General features: G+C 36.7%; 1 protein-coding gene across 4 annotated transcripts; it reads left to right on the top strand.

Moving 5' to 3' along the window:
- The first annotated feature begins 251 nt into the window (after positions 1-251).
- MOSPD1 (motile sperm domain containing 1) lies at positions 252-27,484 on the top strand. 4 transcript variants are annotated; one of them, XM_036271431.1, is made up of 6 exons: positions 252-376; positions 13,005-13,259; positions 13,371-13,446; positions 15,534-15,751; positions 23,450-23,611; positions 26,803-27,484. In XM_036271431.1, the coding sequence occupies exons 2-6, from the start codon at positions 13,106-13,108 to the stop codon at positions 26,832-26,834; spliced, it is 642 nt and encodes a 213-aa protein (XP_036127324.1). In that variant the 5' UTR covers positions 252-376; positions 13,005-13,105; the 3' UTR covers positions 26,835-27,484. The 4 variants fall into 4 exon arrangements, with proteins under 4 accessions (XP_036127324.1, XP_036127327.1, XP_036127325.1 ...); XM_036271432.1 differs by lacking the exon at positions 252-376 and adding an exon at positions 5,290-5,419; XM_036271433.1 differs by lacking the exon at positions 252-376 and adding an exon at positions 11,481-11,641.

Genomic DNA, 27,484 nt, shown 5'->3' with positions numbered 1-27,484 from the left:
GTGTCAAGGGTGATTGTGTAAGAAGTGCAAAGGCAGATGGCACCTCTGTAAGACTCTCCAGTCTCCTCAGCATTAGGAAGGGAGGGAAGGGGACAGACAGGTCAAAGACAGAGAAGGAAGTTTGGAGTACAGAGAAGGAAGAAACCCCAGAGGCCAGGTGGCAGTAAGGAAGCCCCTCCTTCAGCTCCGCCCCGTCCCCGGCTCCACCTCTTCTCCCTTTTCCCACCCCGCCCCCAACACTAGCTCTCATCCTCGAGGGCGGAGAGAGGTGGCATTTGAGTCCTCCGGTATCCCAGCAGGCAGTGCAACCTAGAGACGCTGACAAAGGACTGGAGGAGCAGTCGCAGCTGCTTTCTTAGGAGCCGGTGTTGCCCAGGTGAGAGTCCCCTACTGTCCCGTCACTCACTTCCTCCGACTTCGGGAAAACTTGGAAGTTACGTTGCCAAGAGACCCTGTGGAAAGAATGAGAAGTCCCCAAACCCCGAGCTTGGCTCAGTGACAGACAGCAGGGTTCCGTGGCGCCGGGATGCGGGTGGGAGGTGCAAAGAAGGAATCTGATGGGGTTCTTTCCGCTCCATCTCTATCAGTTGCCCTGCAGTACGCGGATCCCAGCCCAGGGTCTGGCCTGCTCGTGTGTGTGTCTTTTGTGCACAGGCAGAGGCAGCAGGCTCGGGATCCTCGCTGTGCCTGCCAAACAGAGTTCGGTTACCCTGGGGATGCGACTCTGGGGGCTGGGGGAGAGAAGTTGATTCTCTTTTCGGGGTGACACCGTCTTTGCCTTTCCTTCTTCCTCCAGCCCTGCTGGTTCCCTCACTGAGCTACTCGAAGGAAATTGGCGGGGCTGGAGCGAGTGGTCCCAGGGTGGCTGGAGGGAGAAGAAAGGGGAGGCAGGGAGGGAGAGCTAAAGCCTTCTTGGAATAGTGGTGGGGGTTGTAAGGGATATGTGGCCTGTATGCTCCCCCTTCCAGGACCTCCGCACGGATCCTGATGGTTGCACCAGCTGCTCGGCTGTAAACAGGCTCACATGACCTGTTTCACATGGAGCAGGCCAGTGTGGGGATGGGGGCTGGAAAAGCTGGGCCCAACCCAATCAGGTGGAGCTGAAGTCCTCGGACGTGCTGTTTGATACCCTCTCTCCTGCCCTCCCGCCCTTAATCAATGTTCTACGGTTTCCCCTTCTCGGTAAAGAAACTGACATCTGTCCTCTTCAGAATGTAGTAGCTTTTCTGCACCAGTAGATTCGAAGAGCTTTCTCATGTTGGGGAGCGAGAGGGTAAATATTAGATGAAAACAGTCACAGATTTTTGACCTTTGAAAGGAAATGAGATCGACACAAACCTGAAAACATTTGGTCCTTTGGATCTTGGCTAAAAGGCAGTCCTGTTCTTTAGGAATGCATTACATTGTTAATGTGAATTTCAGACAGGGAAAACTATTTTTTTCAGGCAAGTTACCATGGGGTTTAATATATTTTTGATTATGAAAATCTTGTCAATGTTGCCTGTAAATGCTGGGAAATCTCTGTGACTGTAAAATGCTATATATATACACAGGATATTGTATATGGAGTGGACACCAAGTTTTAGATTATGGTATATTTAGTATAAAGTAGTTGGAAGTTTGAAAAATGGAACCAAATGTGCCTTTCAAGTTGTTCATGTCTACATACCCAAACAGGATGTGAATTTAAACTAGTTTTTGAAGCATTTCTAGAACTCTCAAAATAAGGTGTTTACTATACCAGGATATTTAAAAATGCAGAATTTTGCAAATCTGTGAGGAGTAGTTATGATAGATTCCCTTAAATATACAATTAAATATAATGTATGATATTCAGTATAAAGTTACCCCTTTATAGGCGAAAATAGAACAAATAGTTTATAAAATAATGCATATTTCTCCCCTTAAATTGTTCCTGCACATTTTCTCCCCAAGTTATATATTTTTCTTATGAAACTTTCACATTTAACTACAATTCCTGAAAATGTGAAACAGGAAACTACAAGAAAAGCTTCCCCATCCTCTAAATAGCTCAATAAAATAAGTAATTTGCTATTCTTTTTCTGGCTTTAAAAAGTTTAACATGGAAAATAGAGGAATTTAAAATCTTGTCTAAAACTTAAAGGAACAACCCTGGCCGGTTTTGCTCAGTGGTTAGAGAGTCGACCTGTGGTCCAGAGAGACCTGGGTTTGGTTTCCACTAAGGTCATGTACCTCAGTTGCAGTTTGTCCCCGGCCCTGGTTGGGTCTTGCGGGAGGCAGCCACTCGATGTGTCCTTTTCATATTGATGTTTCTCTCTCTCTAACTCCCACTCTATCTGAACCAAAATGGAAAAATGTCCTCAGATGAGGATAAAAAATTAAAAAAAAAAATAAAAAGAACTTAAAGGAGCAGATTATCAGTATTGCTCTTAATCTTGTTTTGCCACCTTGTAGCATTCTGGAGAATTTTGCCCTATAATAAACAGTTTCAGTGATTCACTCTTTGAGGCCCTTCATTTCCTCATCTGTAATATTAAAGTTTTGTTTTACTCTCCAGGGTCTTTTAGAGTTCTCCAGTTCCATAAAATAGTGCAGTTTTTGATTGGGAATTATTCTTGGCCAAAATCAGATGGTCAAATAAACCAAGATATTGGTATAAACTAAAAGAACATGCAGTGAGTGAGGTATCCAGAGTCTTAATAGAAATAGAAATTATTGAATAGGTTGACCTGTAACTCTTTCTCATTCTCCTCTCCATCACAAAATTGAAGATTGCCTCAGCTAAATCCTGCCTCCAAAATTAGAAATAACAATTCCACTTGAATTTCTTACCTTCATGGCATAATAAAAAATCTTATTCCTTCACTCATTACAACCTCTTTTTTTTTTTTTTTTTTATCCTCACCCGAGGACATTTTTCCATTTTTTGTTCAGGTAGAGTGGGAGGGAGAGAGAGAGGAACAGAGAGAGAGAGAGAGAAACAGCGATGTGAAAGGAACGCATCGAGTGGCTGCCACCCGCACAACCCAACCAGGGCCGGGGACAAACTGCAACTGAGGTACGCGCCCTCAGCGGGAACCGAACCCGGGTCTCTCAGGACCACATGCCGACGCTCTAACCGCTGAGCCAAACCGGCCAGGGCACAACCTTTTTTTTTCCCTGAAGTAAGTGGGCAGTGTGATCAGTGGTAAAGTCAGAATAAAAAGAAGGTGGCTCTAACAAGGCCCTAACTTGGTAGTACCTTGGTTAGATCATCAGAACATTCAATGTCTTTTTTTATAACTTTTCAGAGTTTTAAATTTAATTTTTCCAGCACATCCAGAAATTATTCATCAGTCTCAGGGATTGATTCACACTAACCAAACTCACAAAAGATTTATATGTGAATGCCAGTTTACTAACTTACAGTGAGTAGAACTGCCAAGCAGACCGGAAGACTCATGTACCCTTTGTTCTTGACACTATGGGAACAAATAGAAATTGCTCCTGACCTTCCTTTATTCTATGGTCTATGTGGACCATTTTTTTCTTAAAACATCTAGTGGGTCAACACATTCAACCAGAGTACAGCGTGCTTTTATATAAAAACCATTTCAGTAACACCTTTGTATGAATCTTTCCTAGTCTCCTGATAAAACTTGGGCCACCTGCAAAACATCTCTAAAATCTGTTTCTTCCCCATCCTTACTACCTTAGTCTAGGCCGTCACCATCTCTCCATGCCACTGTCATTCAACATTTTTTTTTTTCTCACTATGGCTACTCTGGAGTCAGGTGCTGTGCTTGACTGGTCAGTGGCAACCAGCTTCCTACTTCAGATCTTATCCAGTCAGTTCCCTGCTTAATATCTTATGGAGGTTTCCCATTGCCTGCAGCAGTGGTTCTCAAAGTGTAGTATGCATCAGAATCATCTGGAGGGCCCCCACCCCAGACTTTCTGATTCAGTAGATCTAGGGTGGGACCCAAGAATTTGCATTTTTAACAAATTACCAGGTGAAACTGCTGCTGCTGTTCCAGCACCACATATTGAGAAACACTGGCATCCAGAATCAAGTTGAAACCCCCAAACTTGGCTTACAGGTTTTATCTCCATCTGCCTCCAGGTTACCTCTCCAGGCTTATCTCTTGCCACTCCCCCTTTCATACTATTTTTCAACCATATGCAATGCCAAAGCTAATTTTAAGAATCCTTTTCATGTCTCTACACATATTCTTCCTGGAATTCTCCATCCTACTGCAAGCTCCTATTTAAGGCACTGTTACTTTCTTTATGCTCCCAGAGCATTTTATATCTACCAGCATTTTAACACTTGCTACATCATATCCTAACAACTATGTGTATCTGTTTTCCCTGCTAGACAGAGTTTTGAAGGGTGAGACAATGTTTCCATCTTTTCTCCACATAGCTTAGCACAGTGCTTGGTATATAAGTGCTCAGTAAATGTTTGTTGAATGAATTTGTGATTCTGGAACTTCTGAGAGTACTATATGTAGCAACATATATATTTTATATAATGAATTAATAAGGATTTTGCTTTGAGAACTGCGCATACATCTTGAAGTAGCTGAAGACATATTGGGATATTGTAAAACAAATGTTGGAAATAGCTAGCTTAAAAGAAATGTTTTTAAAAAGACAACACAGGAGAGCATCCTATTATTTATTTATGTATGTATTTATTTATTTATTAATCCTCACCCAAGGATATTTTTCCATTTATCTTCAAATAGAGTGGGAGGGAGGGAAGGAGAGAAAAACATAGAGAAAGAAACATCTATGTGAGAGAGAGACACATTAGTTGGCTGCCTCCTGAATGACCCCGACCAGGGCTTCAGATGAACTGCAACTGAGGTACATGCCCTTGGCCAGAATTGAAGCCGAGACTCTTTTGTCCATGGCCAATGCTCTAACTGCTGAGCCAAACCGGCCAGGGTTATCCTTATTTTTTAAATACTACTCAACTTTACATCTTAAATATGTAATAGCTTAACATGACAGACATATCATCTATAGCGTTTGGTCCCATTAGTAAGATATCAAATTATACAAAAAACCTAGCAAATTTATGAAAGCAAAATTGTCTAATATTGAGCATTGGATCATTAAAAAATATAAAGTGAATATTATAACATCACTTGTATAAGAGTTGACTTTAGGAATAGATCAGCCATTAAAAATCCCAGTAGGCAATACTGGAAATTCAAGGAGGAAGAGAACTGAGTTTATGAAATGAGAAGGAAGTAGAGGTTTTAATGCCATTGAGAGTAAAGCAAAATAACTTATTTCTCTTAACTATTTTGTATTTAGTTGGCATTGGCAAGGACTGCACCAAGTATGGAGAAAGAAGATAGCCTCTGTGCCCAGATAAAAGGGTTCAGGCCTCAGGGGTGGAGCTAGGATCCTTAATCAGAGTAAACACAAGAGCCAGGGACAAGTAGTAAGTAGCTGGCTTTGAAGCCAAGCAAATGGGTCACTAGTTTCTGGGGAAGTCTGTACTTTGGATCATTCCTAACTGTTTCAAACTTTGAACCACTTCGGCATAAGAATATCTAAGTTTCACTTATTTCATTTTATTTTTCTTGCAGCCTCTTCTCAAAAAAGGAGGGGCAAATGACAATATGCTTTTAAAGTGATTTTTGTGGTCTTTAACAGTCAAGTTTTAAGTTGATAGTAGAAAAATATATTGAAACTCCCCTGTTTATCTTAGTGTCTCATCTTTTTCTTCTTCTGGTCAATCCAAAGTGAGGGAAACAGAAAATAATCATATTTTGGGGACACTAGTCTCCCTGGACTGATGGTATAAAGTATGTGTGAGGATTTCAGTGTGTTCAGGTTGCTTGTTTGTTTGTTTGTTTGTTTGTTGTGATGAGAGAGTAGTTTGCAAACTGGTCACAAGGTGGTGTACATACATAGGGTTTTCTTTCAAATTTCATTCGGGATTGCATTTCTGTGCCTTTAGTGCGGAGGAAAAAGACAAAGTAGTTTCCTGTAACACCAGCTCCCAGCTGCACTGTTTCTCTGTATGGCCAAAGGTATGGGAGTATGTTGGAACCTCAGATTTCTAAACACTGCTGGCCCAGTTGGGCATGGAAGAGCCAGAGGAGCTGATGGGAGGGAGATGGAAAGAAGAGAGGGAAGGGGGAGGTAGAGGAGGCTGGAAGTTCTGATTGTCTATTCTCTTATCCCAACCTATGGCAAGTAGCCACTATAAATTTACTGTTCCTATAATTGGGATCCTTTGCCTGTCTTCAGATGAAGTGTGTTCAGCTATGGGGAAGAAGTGTTACTTGATGAAGGAGACAGTTATTAGTAGACACCTATAGGTTAACTGATAAGCTCAGTATCTGCTAAGAGCCTAACAGTGAGTTTGGGTATATGAAGGGCAGGGAAAAAAAAAAACACACAAACAAAAAATAGTAAAGCAATGTGGCACTATACCTGAAGTCTGGGGAGTCAAAATTAATCCACACAAAACATATGTCAAAATAGCCAATCTATACAGTAAGTGCATTAAAAGTAATGTAATAAAATTAATGAGATCCATGTAAATCATGGTAGTAGAAGAAGGCTGCAAGGAGAGGGAATTTGAACTAGGCTTTGAAGAATGAGGAAAATTTTGGTGTCCAGAGAGAACAAATAAGATAAACCTTGCTTATTAATGCCCTAATGAACCTTTACTGACAGCCATAGCTTTTCTTTCACAATCAGAAAAAGGAAGTGTGCACAACTTAGTATGTGAAATTGTCTCTTGATATTTTCTTTATAAAACTGATAAGGAAACATATCAAGAGTTGAATTTTGGATCATCCTTTAAGAACACTGGAAAAGCAGGGACATTTTATAGAGATGAAGGCATGCATGGATGTCAGCATCAGGGAGGCAGGACTTTTGAATTGAGACACAAAGGAGATGATGACTGTATAGGGAAGTGTGAGTCTGGAGACCAGACTCCTGCCACCAATATCCTGGTAAGTCCCTTACTCACTCTGGACCTGCTTTCCTCAGTGGTAACATGAGAAGGGTCAGGAGCTAACATTATTTGACTCTGTGCATGCTTCTATGAAAGCAACCTTATAAACAAATTTGAAGTAAAGTTCTATTGGCTTAGTATATTATCTCTCCCCAGAATTTTTGCACCTTAACATTTTGCAATATGGACTGGAGTGAAGAGAAAGTGTTAGTTTCCAGAAATCCATCAGTTAAAGGGAGGTGTTAGCTTCATTAGGTTTGCTGGCAGAGTCTCTAATATTGCCCTGGTGACCTGGTACTAATTCCTCCCTAATTTCCACTGGTTGGAGTTTAGGAAGCAACTTATCTCTTAGCCAAGATAAGTGAGAAATAGAAACAGGGATATGAAAAGAAATAATAAACTGCCCCAAAATAGTTAAACACTTAAGGTAAGTGACCAGGGGATAGATAGCCTGTTCATGATTTGTGGGAAAATGTGTACATATTCAACTAGTAAAGAGAAAGCTTCTAAATGAAAACAAAAAAAAAATTCTACTAAGCCAATATATAAAGCTAGTAAAATTTCTACTCTGACCTATGACTACTAACTTCTCCTTAAGGTTAGAACCAAGAGTTTAACACTTGTTCTGTGTGGTTAATTTGAACTTCCTGGTTAGATTTATAAACCATCTTATCCTTCATTATAACAAGTTTTACATTTTCCTAAGCTTGCAAGTAATCTTAAATAAACCTTTGTTTTTCTCATTGCAATGGGTTTGTTGCACAGAAAAATTATTTTACATAATTGAAAACATTCTATTTTACACACAGTTTTAAGGTTTTCAATGTTATTAAGGGATCATAAATTGGAAATACAATTAAAAGGGATTCTTCACACATTATTTCTAATTTATTCTTATGTTTCAAAACTGGCACCTTTTTCAAATTAGACCCCACAAGAATTCTGTAATTTGATATTTAAAAAAAAATTCTTTTTTTTTGTTCTGACAGATGTGGCTCATTAGATTGAGCATCGTCCCATGAGAAGTCCTGGTTTAATTCCTGGTCAGGGGGTGTGCAGGAGGCAGCTGATCTATGTTTCTCTCTTACATTGATGTTTCTATCTCTCTCTCCCTTCCTCTCTCTCTAAAACATCAATAAAAACATGTTTTTTAAAAAATGTTGAATAGGTATTCATAGTATTCAGAATTAAAAAATATACAAAAAGGTGTCCGGAGAAAACTCTCCCACCTTTGTCCCTGGCCACTCAGTTTGTCTCTTCAAGGGCAACCATGGCTATCATTCCAGAGGTGACACTGGCTATCCTTCCAGAGATACTTACTCATATACAAGAAAATATGTCTACATATTCTTTTATCTCCCATTTCCATACAAATGACATCGTGCTCTACACTCTGCATTGCACCTTGCTTTTCTCACTTAATGCTCCACTTGAAGATCAGCACAAATGCACACTACACAAAGAGCTTCCGTTTTATTCTTGACAGATATCTGGTATCCCAGCAAATGGCTATATCATATGTTATTTAATGAACCCACTATTAATGGACAGTTGGGCTGTTTCCAATCTTATGCTATTGACACAACAACTAGCTCTTATTAAGTGTTTCACATACACTTTATCTAATCCTTAGTGCCGAAAAAAAGCAAAACCAAAAATACGTTCCCATACACTCTTAAACACAGGAAGACTATTTATACCAGATAAATTCCTAGAAGTAGAATCTCTAGATTTGAGGGTATGTGCATTTAATTTTGGCAGGTATAGTGGATGTGCCAATTTATATCCATGTCAGCAATGTTAAGAACATGCCTGATTGCTCCCATGTTCTTAACATTAACTTTTTGATTTTGCCAATCTGGCAGGTTAAAACATTTATATCAGTATAGCTTTAGTTTGTATTTCTCTTATGAGTGAGGTTACACAACCTTTTATAAGTTTAAGAATGATCCGTATGTCCTTTTCTATAAAATATTGTAGTGTTTGCTCTTTTTTTGTTGTTGTTAATCTTCACTGGAGGATATTTTCCCATTGATTTTTAGATACAGATAGAGTGGGAGGGAGAGAGAGAGAAACATTGATGTGAGAGAGACACATTGACTGGTTGCTTCCCACAAGACCCAGACCGGGGCCTGGGATTGAACCTGCAATCCAAGTACATGCCCTTGACCAGGAATCAAACCTTCAACCCTTTTTTTGGTCCACAGGCTGACGCTCTAACCTCTGAGCCAAACAAGCCAGGGCGAGTGTTTGCTCATTTTTATATTTTGTAATGATTTGTAGATCCTATCTGTATAGCAGGAAAATGACATTGCCTATGATATGAATTGAAATGTTCTTTTGGCTTTGCTTAAAAAGTATTTTGCCATACAGAATTTTAAAAGTTTTTATATAATTGAATATATATATTTGGTTTCTGGTTGTTAGAAAACCTAAGATTATAAAAAAATAAATTATTTCCCACGGTTTCTTTCTAGTGTTTTATTTCTTTACATTTAAATCTTTGATACATTTGGAATTTGCCCTAATAAAATTTTGGAATTTTATAAGGAGTGGGGGACAAATTCAACTATCTTCTACAAATCAGAGATTCCACCTTTTATCATAAGCTAAATTTTCATCCTAACAGTTTTAGAATGAGATATTGAATTTTATTTAGTGATTCCAAATTTGAATGTTCTACTCCTACTAGCCAAGCTTAATAAGAAAGTAATTATAGAGCTTATTATTTTCTATTGAAAAAAAATAAGATACCAAACTCTGAGAGTACATTATCCAAATACAAATGTGTATGGTTTTTAGGGAAAGAAAGACATTTATGGCAAATAAAAACTCAAAATTAGAATTATTTAATCAGATGCTTTTCAGAATAATCTTAGTTTTGTTTTATTGAAATAGACAGTTACTTTGGTATAGCAGAAAGAATACTGGACTAGGAAGCAGGAGACCTACTGACATTTTATGTTTTAGTCTGGTCTCTTTCTAATTTAATAATAACAACAAACTAACAGTTTTACATATATTAATTCATTCAGTATATGTGGTTAATAAAAAAGATTCAAATTTCTTATGAATTATACAAATGTTAAGTATTATTACAAATAAAAATGTCAATAGGTCCTTTTAGCTCAGTAAAAAACAACACTGTTATGAGCTACATGCATGCTATGAAATATATGGACATAAAGTAGCATGATGATCTGGGAGAGTGTGGATTATGACCTTTTTTTGTAACACAGTATTTTTTTATGTTCTGATTTTTTTTTTTTTTAGAGGAGAGAAACATCCATTTGTTGTTTCACTATTTGTTGTTCCACTTAATTATGCATTCATTGGTTGACTCTTGTATATGTCCTGACCAGGGATCCAACTACAATTTTGGTGTATTAGGGTGACATGTCAACCACCTGAGCTACTGGGCCAGGGACTGGATTCTGATCTTTTCAACATTCTTCTTTACCTTCACATTTTTGTGCCTTTGCTTATGCTGTTGTTTCCTGGGTCTGAATGTCCTCCCTACCTATCTCCACCCCCACCCCCAACACAGAAGTGTGTATCCTTTTTTTCTTTAAGGACTACCTCAAATGCCATTTCCTGGCCTGTCTTCCAGGTAGAATTATTCATGTAGTCTTCTAATCCCCTAGTACTTCATATACAATAGTATGCATTATAATAGAGGTAGCTTAAATATTTATTTTGTTTTATCAATGAGACTTGAGTTCCTTGAGGACAGGGCCTGTGCATTACTTATCTTTGTATCTTTATGCAGCTCCTGACATAGGGCCAGGTATATAATAAACATTCAGCTGAAAGAAAAGGACAAAAATTTGCATACATAACTATACAGCATTCTGTTTGACAAAAGTTGGAAAGGCTTTAATCAGAATCAGAGCACCTGTGCTCCAGTAGCTGGTAAAACCAAAATTAATTATTTGTTATCTTTATCTTTGAATATATGAGAACTTGAATGCAAGATATTAAACGTTTTATGGCTTATTTTATTTTATTTATTTTCCTCTATTGATTTTTAGAGAGAGAAAGTGAGAAGGAGAGAGAGATAGAAACATTGAAGAGAGAGAACATTGTTCAGCTGCCTCCTGCATGCCCCCCACTGGATATCAGGCCCACAACCTGGGCATGTGCCATGACTGGGAATTGAACCAGTGACCTTTTGGTGCATGGGTTGATGCTCAACCACTGAGCCACATCGGCTGGACTTTATGGCTTATTTTAAAGGTGTGATCTACAGTGTGAAAATCAGACATTTTCTGTGATTGTACATTTTAGCTTTGTACTTTATTTGAGAAAGTTATACTTGGGGTACAAGCTAAATAATGTTGCTTGAAATTGGATTAGGAAATACATGCAGAAACATTGCACTTATCAGACAGTCAGATTTCTGCTAGTTACAACTGTCTAGAACATATTCAAGAATTCTAGAAGGAATCCAGAAAGGTTTTTGAAGTTGGAAAAAAATAACTCTCACAAATTCTGTTCACTTGATGTAGGTGGAGAGGCACAGTGCCACTTGCATGCCAAGGCCTACTTAATGACTTTGAATTTTCATAGAAAACTTTATGGACTGCTTAGCAAGTTTGGATATTCAGCTTCCCTTCCAGACATTTTTGCTAATCTTGGGTTTTGGTAGAAAAAAGATAAAAAGAACTCTCCCATCCATGCTGCCTGAAGGTACTAACTAGAGTATTGTTGAGATGAGTGCAAAAGTGATTCTCATGTTTTTCTCCTGTAAACCATGGAAACTTACTTTGTTTTGTATTTTTTAGTTTTTAAGAATTCTGATTGGCTCACATAAAGTTGGTGGTGAGAATGCTTACTTTATTCTAATTTTTAAAAATCTGAGGTTTAATTTTGACACCAAGGATAAACCTTGCCATCAAACATCTGTGCTGTATATTGTATAATTCCATTTATATGAAATGCCTAGCATAGGCAAATCCATAGAAAAATAAAGTAGATTAATGGTTGTTAAAAGATAGAGGGAAGGGAGAATAGGAAGTGATTACTTAATGCTTATGGAGTTTCTTTTAGAGGGTGATACTAATGTCCTGAAATTAGATAGTAATGATGGTTGTACAACCATAATGTAAATATGTTGTAAAACTCAACTGAATTGTACACTTTAAAATAGTTTAAATGGTGATTTTCATGTTATGATAATTTTATCTAAAAATTTATTTTAATCTGATTTTGTTCTGCTCCAGTATTTTAAATTTAGTATTGTTAAATTTAAGGGAAATATAAAGCAACAACTTATATAAAGCTAGAGAAGACTAATGTGAATAACAGATGCGTTAACCCTGGCTGGTGTGACTCAGTTGGTTGGGCACTGGTCAGTGCATGGAAAGGTTGCTGGTTTGATTCCTGGTAGGGAGCGGGGCGTTCAGCCAATTGATATTCTGCTCTCACTTGGATATTTTTCTCTCCTTCTCCATTCCTTTCTCTCTCTAAAAAAAAAAAAAAATCAATAAAAATATTTAAAAAAATATATAAAAATCTGCCTGGCCAGTGCGGCTCAGTGGTTGAGCGTTGACCCATGCACCAAGAGGTCACCAGTTTGATTCCCAGTCAGGGCACATGCCCAGGTTGTGGGCCCAATCCCCATTGGGGGCATGCAGGAGGTGGCCAATCGATGTTCTCTCTCATAATTGTTTCTGTCTCTCTCTCCTCCTTTCCTCTCTCTCTGAAATCAATAAAGAAAAAATATTTGTTAAAAATCTGAGGTTTAAAAAAAATGTTTCTTTGATTTCATCTCTTTGAAAGGGGGTGATTAATTTGAGGTACAAAGCCTTTATTCTTTCATTCAAGTATTAATGTTATTTATCATAGGTTGGAATTTTGAATGTGAATAGAACATGTATAAATTTATTTGTAAAGCTTGGTAAAAGCTGTGTAAGTAAGCTAGAGGAAAAATTAAAAAGCATGGTAAAAGGAATGGGGAGTTTGTTTTAATGCTTGCTAAACATGTTTTTTGTGGTGGAACAACAAATGAAAACAGGTATCATTCGGTTTTCTTTCTCTCTTCTCTTTCTAGATTGCCAAAATGCTTTGGAATTTTTAACTGACTTTAAGAAAAGTCCAAAATAGATTTGAGACTGTAAAAACAGAAGCTGCAGCAAAGGGGATTCAGTGCCAATGCATCAACAAAAAAGACAGTTAGAGTTAGTGGAAGGAAATCTTCCTGTTTTTGTGTTTCCCACGGAGCTAATATTTTATGCAGATGACCAGTCAACACATAAGCAAGTGTTGACTTTATATAATCCCTATGAGTTTGCCTTAAAGTTTAAAGGTGAGTTCCCTAGGTCTATTTGATGGATTTTAACTAGTCCTTACTAATTTTTTACTTGTAGAAACTAATTTTTAAAAAAACACTAATGGTCATTGTGACTTTTTCTTTCAGTTTTGTGTACTACTCCAAATAAGTATGTTGTCGTTGATGCTGCAGGTGCAGTAAAGCCTCAGTGTTGTGTGGATATGTAAGTCCCAATCACTTCCTGGTAACATGTTTTAAGTGTGTTAAAATTTATGTGTTTAACTTGAAAAAGATTTTTTCTTGAAGCTGTTTCCACATAAGCATTTATTATACTTTGGGTTTTTGCTAAAAGTTTTAGTCTATCAAAATTCTGGGTGGGGGGGGTGGATAGTAAAGGGTAAAAGGGGTCAAATATATGGTGATGGGAGATTTGACTTTGGATGGTGCACATAATACAATATACAAATGATGTATTATAGAATTATACACTTGAAACTTATACAGTTAGGTTAACAAATGTCACACCAATAAGTTTAATTAAAAGAAAAAAAATATTGTGAAGTTTCTAATAGATTCTAAACAGGTCAACCAAATAATAATATTTCATTATGTTGGAACTGATATGTGTGTTAATATTTCTGTGAACATTTCCTCATTGTTGTGCTTTTAGTCATAATGGACATTTATGAAGGTAAAGTTTAACTTATTCCTTTAAATTTCTCTAGCTATAATAAGAAATTTATTTGGAACATCTTGCTATTATAGTGACTTTGGGAAACTCATAATACTACATCCTCAGAATATAAGTTCATCTGAAATGATTCAGCTAATAAGCTTGGAAGTTAATCTATACAAACAGGAAGCAAGTGCATAACTACTTATCTGTAAAAGTCGTCTGAGTTCTTCCAGATAATTTATTCTTAAAGTGTCAGATAAATGATTGTTTGTTCAAGCTGTTCATATTTAATTTTCACTTTAGAACTGGTGATGACCAGATGTATCCATTGACCAGGCCTTAGTTTAAGCCATCAAGTAAACTGTATTTGCTTAAATTTTCTGGGAGAATGAGAAGCCGAAGCACTTTCTTTTGAATACACTTAAAGCTTTAAAATTATGTATCTTTAAGGATGTGTTTTTGCACATTTCTTTTGATTTTTATTCAGTCCAAAATAAGCAAGGACTATTCCAAAGAAATATAGTCTTTAGCCAAATAAATGTGTTACCTTCTGACCTAATTGTTCTGTGTTCTTTGTTAAGAACAAAGTAAAATATATGGAATTGCAGATAGCATTTATAAAAATTGAAGTGCTTTATACTTTTTCTCTTCAGAGAAATACAGAAGTGTATTGTTAGCCTTCTGTTGGATTGACCAGAATGGCTTATCTATGCAAATGCTTATTTTTACTGCATTCATGGATTTCAATTTTAAGTCTAGGATGAGGTTTGTTACTTGAACAATAAGTGGCAATAGAAATCTATGAAACTGTTGTGGGGAAAGAAACAATTTCATATATCTTTTTGTTGTTGCTGTTAATCCTCAACCAAGGATATTTTTCCATTGAGTTTTAGATAGCATAGAAGGGAGGGAGGGAAGGAGAGAGAGAGAGAGAAAGAGAGAGAGAGAGAGAGATGTCAGAGAGACACATTGATTAATTGTGGCCTGCTCAACCCCAATTGAACCTGTAACCCAGGTAAAGTGCCCTTGATTGACCAGGAATCAAACCTGTGACCCTTCGGTCCACAGGCCGATGCTCTAACCACTGAGAAAACTAGCCAGGGCAATTTCATATTTCTTATTTAGTAAAGATTACTGCACACGAATATCCAGAAAAAAAGTGTCATTGCCAAAAGGAATGTTTTTACCCATTATTTTAATTTTTTTTCCTTTATTGATTATAGAAAGAAAGGAAGGAGAGAGAACATCGATTGGCCGCCTCCTGCATGTCCCTTGACTGGGGATTTGACCCACAACCTGGACATGTGCGCTGACTGGGAATCGAACTGGTGACCTTTTGGAGTATGGGTCGACGCTCAACCACTGAGCTACATCGGCCAGGCTACCCATTATTTTTTACTTAAGACTTTTATTCTATGATTTAGAGTCTGTGCTTTTATCAAATATTTTAACAGTACCCATTTCCTATTGGGTTATACTGTGATTTTTTAAAAAGCATCATTAGCAAATTTCTGTATTTGAGTATTTGGTTATAGTCAGTCAATACTGTTTTACTATATGGAATCTCTTGCTGAATTCTGTTTAACAGGTCCCCAAAAACCTAAACAGCATTTGTTATTTTTTAATGTTTTCAGTGTGATTCGTCATAGAGATGTTCGATCCTGTCACTATGGTGTTATAGACAAATTCCGTCTCCAAGTTTCTGAGCAAAGCCAGAGAAAGGCTCTAGGAAGGAAAGAGGTTGTGGCTACTCTTCTCCCTTCTGCAAAAGAACAACAAAAGGAAGAAGAGGAAAAAGGAATAAAGGAACCATTAAGCAAAAGCTTATTTTTTGAGCAGTCTTTTCAACCAGGTAATTGTGGGTTGTTTTAAAAGCCCTTTTAAGGTCTTACACATTCCTAGCTTTAAAATAATCAAGGAGTTAAGAATAATTACTAGAAAAATAATCTGTTGCTTTAAACCTAATCAACTACTTTGAAACAGAACTTAGAGATCAGGTACCTAAAATTGAACCCAAGGCCTAGAGCTGGACTTTCAGAGGAGAGGACTAGAGGATGCCATAACCTTAAAATCTGTAAAACCTGAAAATGCAGGCACTGTACTTCATAAAGCTAGAAAAATTTGGCAATTATATACTTTTCTTTCTGTGACTTTCCTTCATCCTTTTCATTTAATTAGTTCAAAGAAGGAGAGATTGTGTTTGGCAATACGCCAAGCTTGGTGCACTGTTCATTTATTTTGAAAAAATCCCATTAAAATTGAACTTAATTAAACTAAGTAGATTATAATATCCCCTGTGGGCTATTAATGTGATCCCTTTCCATTTCTCTTTCCTTCCAGCTTAGATATTCAGAAGTGTTATGATACATTCTTTCAACATTGACACTATTCTCATCTTCAACTCTTTGTCTTTCCCCCTCCTTTTTAACTTCTCATTATTTCCCTCCAACCCTATTATTATAAGAGAAGGAAGATAATTTTTTCATAGAAAAACATGGAAACTTGTTGATAGTGATATATGCATGTGATAGCAGCTGTCCTTGAAATTGCCAAATACCTATCAATTTGTTCATCTTAGCTTGTTTATTTTGATAACATAGGGAGTAATGCCTCTTTGATTTTTCTGTAGTCAAGGCTTTTCAGTCCATGTAGGGAGATTTTCTGGAGATACCAGGACTAAGGACTAGATAGTAGCTAGTAGATTGATTTCTTCCCAGAAACTATTATTGACTGACAGGACCAGCTTTCCTTATTTTGAAGCTGAAAGAGACCCTCTGTCAAATGTCATTTTGACCTTAGATCAAAATTAAGTTGACTTATAAATATTTATGAAATACAAGATTCCCCTTTTAAAATGCCTTCTGTAGAACAAGAAAGGCCATATAATGAATATTTGTTTTTCATGTTAAATTCATAATTTAAAGTAAAATGGTCATTGGAGCTCATTTGTTTTTAACAGATCAGTTTAATCACCAAGAATAATAAGAGTGAAAAGTTTAGTTATATTTTTATCCTCTTTTATATTTAAATGTATTAGAATTCTGGTGAAAAATTATCCTGAAAGGCTAAATAATTGCAATGTGCATTAATTGAGCATTTTATTCTTACTTTCTTTTTATAGTGATTCTTTGGTATCTGAAATGTAATAAAGTATTCTTCTAATTGTAAAATTGGATTAGATAAATAAATGAAAGTAGGTGATATTGGAATAACATGTGGTGATCCCTGTTTTAAAAAAATATATCTCTAAGTCATCCTTGTCAGGAAGCTCAATGAAAGCAGGTCTCTTATTTATATTGTTCGCCATTATGTCCTTGGCAGGAGTACAATCGTCCCTTTGTATCTGACAGTGACTGGCTCCAGGACGCTGCCTCCCCCTGCCCCAAATACTAAAATCAGCAGGTGCTCATGTGCCTTATTTGGCCCTTTGTATCCATGGGTTATGCATCCTTCAACTGCAAATCAGTGGTTTGTTAAATCTATTGATATGGAACCTGTGAATACAAGGGCTGACTAATTACATGGGAAATGTATGCATGGGCTACACTAGGAAGGCTGGACTTATTTGGTGTAGGGTCTGTTGAGTTTGTTTTCTTTTTCTTACAAGTTTTCCACTGCAAATGAAATATTATCCAGTTTTGAAAGAAAAGGAAGTGATTATGTACCAATATGGGAGTCATTTCTAACTTTTATTAAGTGAAAAAAGAAAGGTGCAAAATAGTGTGTACAGTTGTTATCATTCATGTTAGAAAGAGGAAAAATAATATATACATTTCTTTGTATCTGTATAAAATATTCCTGGAAGTAGAAGTAAGATATCACAATTATACAGGGGTGGGAAACCATTTTTCTGCCAAGGGCCATTTGAATATTTATAACATCATTTGAGGGCCATACAAAATTATTAACTTGAAAATCAGCCTGCTATGTTTGGTCAGGCTAATTTTATGAGGTGTGTGATATTAGATGGTACTGATTACATGGAACTTATGTGACTCTCGGGCCGGACATTCCCCACACCTGCTAGAGCAAGGTTGATACAACTGTAAAGTTCCATATACAGTCTTGGCCAATATGTCCTGTTTCTGAGTAGTTACATTAATGTTATTAATGTTTCTCATATGGAATTGAGTAACATTTTCTTTTTTTCTTTTTAAATCCTCACCTGAGGATATTTTTCTGTTTATCTTCAGATAGAGTAGAAGGGAGGGGGGAGAGAGAGAGAGAGAGACATTGATATGAGGAGGCAACATTGATTGGTTGCCTCCTGCACAAACGTGACCAGGGCTGGGGATGAACTGCAAGTGAGGTACTTGCCCTTGACCAGAATCAAACCGGAGACTCATTGGTCTGCGGGCTGAAGCTCTAACCACTGAGCAAAACCGGCCAGAGCAAAATTTTCTTCTTTAATACAGGGTAATGGTGACTGATTCAGTCTATGTTGACAAAGTGATACTTTTAACTTCTCTTGTTTATTATTTTAATACAGTCATGTGGCACTTAATGACTGGGATACATTCTGAAAAATGGGTTGTTAGACAGTTTTATTGTTCAAACATCATAGAGTAAACTTACACAAACCTAGATGGGATAGTCTACTACACATCAAGGCCATATGGTATAGCCCATTGTTCTAAAGCTACAAACCTGTACAGTGTGTTTCTGCACAAAACAACACGAGAGTAAATCAAGCACCAGAGATAATAATGCAATAAAAAGACATGGAAAACATAAGACCTATGAGGTTGCTGTTGCCTGCATAGCATAGCATACTGTTTTACAGCAAACTCTGTAAGTAGAAAAAGTATACTGTAAAATAATGATTTAAAAGTATATAAGTTTAGTTAATACAGAAGCTAGTAACATCATTGTTTATTATCATTATCAAGTACTATATACTGTACATAAGTATATGTTATACTTTTTATATGACTGGTAGTGCAGTCAGTTTGGTTACACCAGCAGCACCACAAACACGTGAGTAATGTGTTGTGTTATGGCACTGTAATGAGTACAGTATCACTAGGTGATAGGAATTTTTCAGCTCCATTATAATCTTATTAGACTACAGTTGTATGTGCCACCGTAGTTGACCAAAACATGACTATAGTGAATTATTTGTAGTATCAAGTATATAGAATTCTAAGGATTTTCATTAAGTATCTCTGAACTAAAATGTTGAAACAAATTAAGATTGTTTTTTTTTTTTTTGTTTTTTGTTTCAGTTATTTTATGTTACATACTTTTTAAAATTTATCTGTGTTATTGAAAGTATTACAAATGTCCCTCCTTTTTTTCTTCCATTTCTTCTCCTTCACCACACTGTTGTCTGTGTCCATTGGTTATGCATATATGCATATCAGTTCTTTGGTTTATCTCTTCCCTTACCCCTACTTCCCTTCCCTCTTAAGTTTTGAAGTGGTATTATTTTTTCATGTCTTTAGCTTGGAAAGTGTTTATTAGACATATTATAAATACAATATTGTTGTGAGGCTCTTTGAGCTAGCTGGAAAATGGTCAAAGGCTATGCTCATGAAATATTTGGATTTTTAAATGTATTGTGAGGCAGTAAAAATTAGAATTTTTTAACAGGGAACTTTCCAGGACTTGTCTATACACATAAATATAAATATATATAATAGAAAGTTAACTAAGATAAATCCACAAAGCATACTTTTACAAAATACCACAGCCCAGGTTATTAAAAAGATGCAGCTGAGTGGGTTTGTTTTAGCGGGGTTGTCTCAATTATGGAAACATGTTTCATAATGAACTATGTCTTTGCAATGTCTGAGTCAGTGCCCTCTGGTGTAAGAAAATTAGGCTTTTTATTATTGTTTATAACAATAAATGATTGAAAATGACCTAAAAGTCCATCAGTTGGGGATTAATTAAATTAGAAATATTTGTGAGATGGATGCCAGTCAGGCATTTACAAGGATCTGATAGAGTGATAGATAGTTATATATTGACATGGAAATAGGTTCAAATATATTCCTAAGTGGGAAAACAAAAAGCAGATATAGAACTATAGGAATATTATAGTCCCATTTACATAACATTTTTTACATGTTTATATAGGCATTAATAAAACCTGAAAGGATCTATACCAAGCTGTGAATAGTGTTATTTCCAGGAAGATGTGATTACATAGGAACATTTATGATTTCTATATCTATACAATTTTTTTTTTATCCTCACCCAAGGACACTTTTTTTTTTTTTTGCTTTTATCTTCAGATAGAGTGGGAGGGAGAGAAGGAGGAAGTGAGAGAGAGAAACATCCACGTGAGAGAGACACATTGAGTGGTTGCCACCCACAGGACCCCAACCTGGGCTGGGGACAAACTGCAACTGAGGTACCGTACCCTTAGCAAAAACCGAACCAAGGACTCTCTGGTCTGTGGGCCAAAGCTCCAACTGCTGAGTGAAACCAACCAGGGCTCCATATAAAATTTTTACAACAATCACAAAAAGAGTTATTTTCTACTCAGCTGGAGTGAGTGGCTCAGTTGATTGGGCATTGTTCAGTGCACCAAAAGTTTGCCAGTTCAATTCCAGGTCAGGGTGCATACCTGGGTTGCAGGTTCGATCCCCAGTTGGGGCACATATGGAAGGTTACTGATTGATGTTCTTCACGTTGATGTTTCTCTCTGTCTCTCTCTCTGTCTCTGTCTCTCTCTCTTTGTCTCTCTCTCTCTCTGTCTCTCTCTCTCCCTCTCTCTCTCCTTTCCTCTCTTTCTAAGCATGTCCTCAGGTGAGGATTAAAAGAAAGAGCTATTTTCGTTTTGAATAATTTTGAGCATTTATGCAAATATTTTTGGAATTTTTCTAAATACTAAAGATTCCTTGAAATTATCTTTATTGTGGGTTTGCAGTGAGCAGTGTAATTGTCTTCAATGTTTTCCTTGAAAACATATCTTTGCAAAAAATATAAATATAAAGATACTTCATTTATTAACTAAGACCTGTTTTTAGGTATAAAATTTGAATTTGTTTACACCTTCATTTGTGTTTCTGTTAACTATCCGTTTTCATGAAAGAAGGGGTAGTGGAAAAATTCATATAACAGAAAATGTTATTAATGAGTTTCTTAAAAAGATGGGTATGAATATTATACATATACGCTGAGAACTATAGAATAGCAAGCTTGATAATAAATGTTTTATAAATTTTATTTTATTGTGGTAAGAGCACTTAACATGAGATCAGCCCTATTCACAAATATTTCAGTGTACAATATTGTTTATTTATTTATTTATTTACTTTTTGTATATGCCCCTAGCGGGAACCGAACCTAGGACTCTCTGGTCCGCAGGCCGACGCTCCAACCGCTCAGGCAAACTGGCCTGTTTTTTAAAAATTATCTTTATTGTTGAAATATTACAGATGTTGCTCCTTTTATCCCCCATTGACCTCCTCCACCCTGCTCCCAACCCCACCCCAGCCTATTGTCTATGTCCCTGGGTTATGCATATATGCATATAAGTTATTTGGCCAGTCTCTTCCCACCCCCCTCCCTCTGAAGTTTGTCAGTCTGTTCCTTGCTTCCATGTCCTTGGATCTATTTTGTTCATCAGTTTATTTTGTTCATTAGATTCCACATGTAAATGAAATCATGTCATACTTGTCTTTCTCTGACTGGCTTATTTTGCTTAGCATAATACTCTCCAGATCCCTCCATGTCATCTGAAAGGGTAAGAAATGTTTCTTTCTTACAGCTGCATAGTATTTCATTGTGTATATATATGTACCACAGCTTTTTCTCTCCACTCATCTACTGATGGGCACGTGAGGTGTTTCCAGATTATAGCTATTGTAAGTGGTGCTGCTATGAACATAGGAGTGTATATATTGTTTCTGATTGGTGTTTCAAGCTTCTTAAGACATATTCCTAGAAGTGGGATCATTGGGTCAAATGGCATATCCTTTTACCCAAAGCAATCTATAGATTTAGTGCAATCTCTGTTAAAATACCAATGTCATATTTTACAGATCTAGAACAAATACTCCAAAATTTCATATGAACTGAAAAAAGAAAGAAAAAAGAAAAGGACTCCAAATATCCACAGCAATCTTGAAAAAAAATAACAAAGTAGGAGGGATCACAATATAGGATATCAAATTATATTACAAAGCCATTGTAATAATAAGAGCCTTGTACTGGCACAAGAACAGGCATATAGATCAGTGGAACAGAACAGAGAACCCAGAAACCAACCCAAGATATTACACTCGATTAATATTTGACAAAGGAGGCAAGAGCATACAATGGAGTAAAGATAGTTTCTTCAATAAATGGTGTTGAGAAAATTGGACAGTTACATGCAATAAAATGACTCTAGGCCAACAATTTATACCATACACAAGAATAAACTCAAAATGGATAAAAGACTTAAATGCAAGTCATGAAACAATAAACATCCTAGAAGAAACCATAGGAAGCGAAATCTTAGACATCTCACGTAGCAGAATTTTCACTGATAAATCACCTAGGGCAAAAAAAGCAAAGGCAAAAATAAACATGGGACTACATCAAATTAAAAAGCTGCACAGCAAAAGAAACCATCAACAAAATGAAAAGGGAACCCTCTGTATGGGGGAACATATTTGCCAATGACACACTATTGTTAACTATAGGCACGATGTTGCATAGCAGATCTCTAGACTGTATTCATCTTGTATAATTGAGACTTTATGCCCGTTGATTAGAAACTTTCATCTCAAACACCCCCATCCCCTAGCATCCACCATTTTACTCTCTGCTTTTTTGAGTTTGACTATTTTAGACACCTCATATAAGTGGAATCATGCTGTACTTGTCCTTTTGTGACTGGTTTACTTCACACAGAATAATATTTGCCAGATATTGTTTCTGCTGCTTTCTTACTTCTTTGCTGTAAATGGGGGTAGAGCAGAGGGCAAGAGTTTTCATAGGCAGCTTTAAAACACTCAAGTAGTGCCTTTTTGTTGCCTTCACATTTTCAAAATTGATAGAAGGATGCTTCGGTTATTAGGACCAAACTTGCCTGGAGACCTACCTAAGATGCTCCTAGAAGGTAGTGGAGCTCTAATGCACTGTGTTTCAGAAACAAGTACACATAAGCCATCCATTAGGGTACAGGAACAAAATGCCACAATTTCAATGTCTATTTTTAGCCCATCATTTTAAAATTCTACTTGTATTATATTAAACTTATTAGGACAGTATTTGTGCATATAATTTATAAACATACACAATTGATACATGCTCAAACATGTTCTACTGATTACGGTGAGAAGAGTGTGTGTAGGAGAAGGATGGTAACTTTTTAATAGGAACTCACTACCTCACAATGCCATTTCAACATTTCATCCTGTAATGACTCAGGGAAGTTATGGACTTCCAGATAAGTTTAGCAGATAAGTCCCCATGGAATGGGAATGATGGAGAAAGAGTTAGAGAAGTTAGACAAAATCAGAATCCTGTTGAGTGGTGGATAGTATATGTGAACAAATTTTTGTCTAATCTGTTTTTAGAAGCAAGCTCAGGGACTTTTGTCTTTTTACAGAAAACAGAACTGTCTCCTCAGGACCTAGTTTACTAACTGTCTTCCTGGGAGTGGTGTGCATTGTAGCTCTGATGCTTCCTACATTGGGGGATGTAGAATCGCTGGTGCCTCTCTACCTCCACTTAAGTGTGAATCAAAAATTAGTGGCTGCTTACATCTTAGGTAAGTGTTTTAAAGATGTATTTGGGGCATATGTGTAGGCAATTTGTATGGCTTGGATGTGGTAGTGATGGTCTTATGTGTACTGGGTGATGGTAGTGGTGTTGGTTTGATTTTCTTTTTAGAAAAACAGATAAAAGATTGCTTTAAAAGCATGTTGAGGTCAAGTGCATTTTGAGATTTAATTTTTGACTCACATTTAATTCTTTTCAGCTTATTGATCTAATACCTATCACTGTATTTCTTCTATTATTTTCTTTTAGGTGACTTACACTGGCATAAAATGTGTAAAATGCATATATTCCATGATACAGAATTTCTACTTCTAGGAATTGATTTAGGGAAACACTTAGAAAAAGTGTACACAAAAGTGTCTGCACCGCAAAAGAACAAAGCATCAAAAAGGAAAGGCAACCCACTGTATGGGAGAGCATAACCCCATACATCAGATAAGGGGTTAATTTCCAAAATATATAGAGTACTCATACAGCTCAACAAAAGGGAGACAGAACCCAATTAAAAAATGGACAGAGGAGCTAAATAGACACCTCTCCAAATAGGACACACAAATGGCCAAGAGCCATATGAAGAAATGGTCAACATCACTAATCATCAGAGAGATTCAAATTGAAACAGCAATGATGTATCACCTCATACCTGTCAGAATGGCCCCCATCAACAAATTATCAAACTACTAGTGCTGGCGAGGGTGTGGAGAAAAGGGGACTCCGGTACACTGGTGGTGGGAATAAAGACTGGGGCAGTCACTGTGGAAAACAATATGGTGTTATCTCAAAAAGTTAAAAATTGGCCCTGGCCGGTTTGGCTCAGAGGTTAGAGCATTGGCCTGTGGTCCAGAGAGACCTGGGTTCGGTTCCCGCTAAGGGCACGTACCTTGGTTGCAGTTTCTCCCCGGCCCTGGTTGGGTCGTATGGGTGGCAACCACTTGATGTGTCCTTTGCACAACGATGTTTCTCTCTCCCTCCCACTCTATGTGAACAAAATATCGGAAAAAAAGAAAATGTCCTCAGGTGAGGATAAAAATAAATAAATAAATAAATAAATAAATAAATAATAAATAAATAAATAAATAAAAGTATTCCCTTAAAAACAAAAATTAAAAATTGAACTGCCATTTGACCCAATGATCCCACTTCTAGGAATATACCCTAAGAAGCCTGAAACACCAATTGGAAAGAATACATTTACCCCCGTGTTCATAGCAACACTATTTACAATAGCTAAGATCTGGAAACAGCCCAAATGTCCATCAGTAGTCGAATGGATAAAAAAGTTGTGGTACATATACACAATGGAGTACTGTGCAGCTGTAAGAAAGAAAGATCTCTTATCCTTTGAAACGACATGGAGGGACCTGGAAAGTATTATTCTAAGCAAAACAAGCCAAGCAGAGAAAGATATAGATCATATGATCTCACTTATTTGTGGAATATAATGACATAACAGTCTGAAGAACAGGGTAGTCCCAGAGACGTGGAAGTAGTGTACAGACTGACAGTCCCCAGAAGAGGGGGTATGGGGGTAGATAAACCACAGAACTCATATGCATGTACGCATAACCAATGGACATGGACAACAAAGCTGGGGACAGGGTGGGGAGGGAGGGGGAGGAAGGTGTCAATGGGGTAAAAGGAGAAACATCTGTAACAAAAAATAATTAATTTAAAAAAAGAGAAAAAGTGTACACAGTGATAAAGATGAACAATAGCAATTTTGTTTAATATTGTGAACCTTTCTCTTTTTTAAAAAAATTTTCTTTCATTTATTTTTAGAGGGAGAGAGAGATAGAAACATCGGTGAGAGAGAACATCGATTGGCCGCCTTCTGCATGCCCCCCACTGGGGATTGGGTCCAAAACCTGGGCATGTGTCCTGAGGAGGAATTGAACCGGCAACTTCCTGGTGCATGGGTCTACGCTCAATCACTGAGCCACACTGGCCAGGCTGAACCTTTCTCTTTAAACCACTTCCCTTTTTACCTGTTAAGTCATTCTTTCGGTCATCCTGACTTGAAATCTTATCATTGGTTCAACTGAACATTTATTTAGTATCTACCTAATGTGTAAAGGATTAGGGTTCTGGTGATGAATGAACTCTTTCCTTATAATCTCTAACCTCTTCTGAGATGCCAACTCTTTTCAGTGTTGTCTCTCAGTATTCCTTAGTCCACTCTCTTTCTAATTTCAAAATTGTTTTCTAACTTGTCTCTCTACATTCTTACTGTATCCCTTCTCTTTCTATTCTTGTCCTTTCCCATTACCCACCCACCCCCAATCTATTAAATTGCTGTCAAATTGTTTTCCATTCTGTTTTGGTTTCACCACTACCACTCTCTACTCAGAAACCTTCAATGCTTCCCCATAGTTATAATTCCATAGTTTAGCATTTAAGACTTTCTATACTCTGTTTGAGAACTCTCTGAACTACTTTTGTCTAGCTGTTGCCTTACATAAATCATTGATTAAAGTGGTTACATTATTTATTGATCCCCCAAAAAGCTCATCTAGAGCTTTCCATGCCCATGCCCTTCCCTCACCTGAATGTCTGCCCATCTTATTGTTCTGTATTTTTCCTGTTCATCTTTTAGGCCTATTTCAGCTTTACCTTTTGGGGTATGTTTTCTGACTGCCCCAGTCCTACATGATTATTCTCCTTCTCTGCACTTTACCACACAGTTTTTCAAACCACTCATTTAAGACTGAGCATATTATTAAATTTTTATGGTTTTATGTATGGAGTCTCTTCAAAATAGACAAGCCAAGCAGTAATACTGCTTCTGTCTCTTCATGATCGTAGGGCTCTGGGATGCAAATAGGCCCACAAAGTTTTTGTTGATGAAATCACCTGGCTTTACTGACACTTTAAAATGGCACACTTGTTATTATTATAGCTGATGTGACTGGATAAAGTGGGAGGTATAGTTGATGGTTAAAAAAATTGGCTATGTTCAGACATTAGTGATTTAATTAAATCCATCCAATGACTGTCCTTTGCTATAAATTGGGTTTCTTCTCTATACTATCAACTAAATTAAAATTTACTTAAAGCTTTTGGTAGAGAACCTGCCTGTTTGCTGTATTTTGTTTGGTCATTGAGGGCTCAACAATTGCTTATTGAATGGAAAATTTTGTGAAATGCATGCCTTTAACTGTTCTCCATATTCTTTTCTTTCAGGTCTTATCACAATGGCTATACTTAGAACATGAGCAAGGAATCCAATTGACTTCTAAAGTAAATCTATCTTGAAAATATGAATGTGGACTGCCTTTTATCTCTATTTCACTCCATTAATATGCTATAAATTATTGAATGATTTACAGTGATTATAAATATATAATATATTTTTAAAATTACTTTATAACTTTATTCAAAGGACTCCAGCACATTATGTTACCAAAAATAAAAATAAAAATAAAAAATAACAGGATGCTTCTAAGTGACACCTAGAAAATTCTTTGAAGAAATTCTTTTTATATCTAAACCTATTGTGCAAAAGACTTTAATTGAAACATTTGTTACTTTCTCATTTTTTTCTAATTCATTTTAAATTTATTTAAATTGTTAGGTCCATGTGTCCTTCACAGTTAAAGGCCTAAAACAGCAAACTGACAACTGACTAGCCTAAAAATAAAATTACATTTATTTCTTAGCTACGAACATCAACGTTACTATGTAAACTATACCTTGGCTTCTATCAATATAAACAGTTGTCATGGTGTTTCTAAAATAAGAGGTTTACAGTTAATGTGTGGAGGGTTTTTTTAAAAGCACAAAGTACTGAGGAATCATGCTTATTCTAGAACTTACAGAAGACAGGGAATATTTAATTCATCTTCTGAATTACAGAATAGATTGT

Source organism: Molossus molossus, unplaced genomic scaffold (genome assembly GCF_014108415.1).
Source record: "Molossus molossus isolate mMolMol1 unplaced genomic scaffold, mMolMol1.p scaffold_m16_p_2, whole genome shotgun sequence".
In the NCBI taxonomy this organism is placed as follows: Eukaryota; Metazoa; Chordata; class Mammalia; order Chiroptera; family Molossidae; genus Molossus; species Molossus molossus.
Note: the sequence above shows the minus strand (reverse complement) of the source record. Positions and strands in the feature narration are given on the sequence as shown.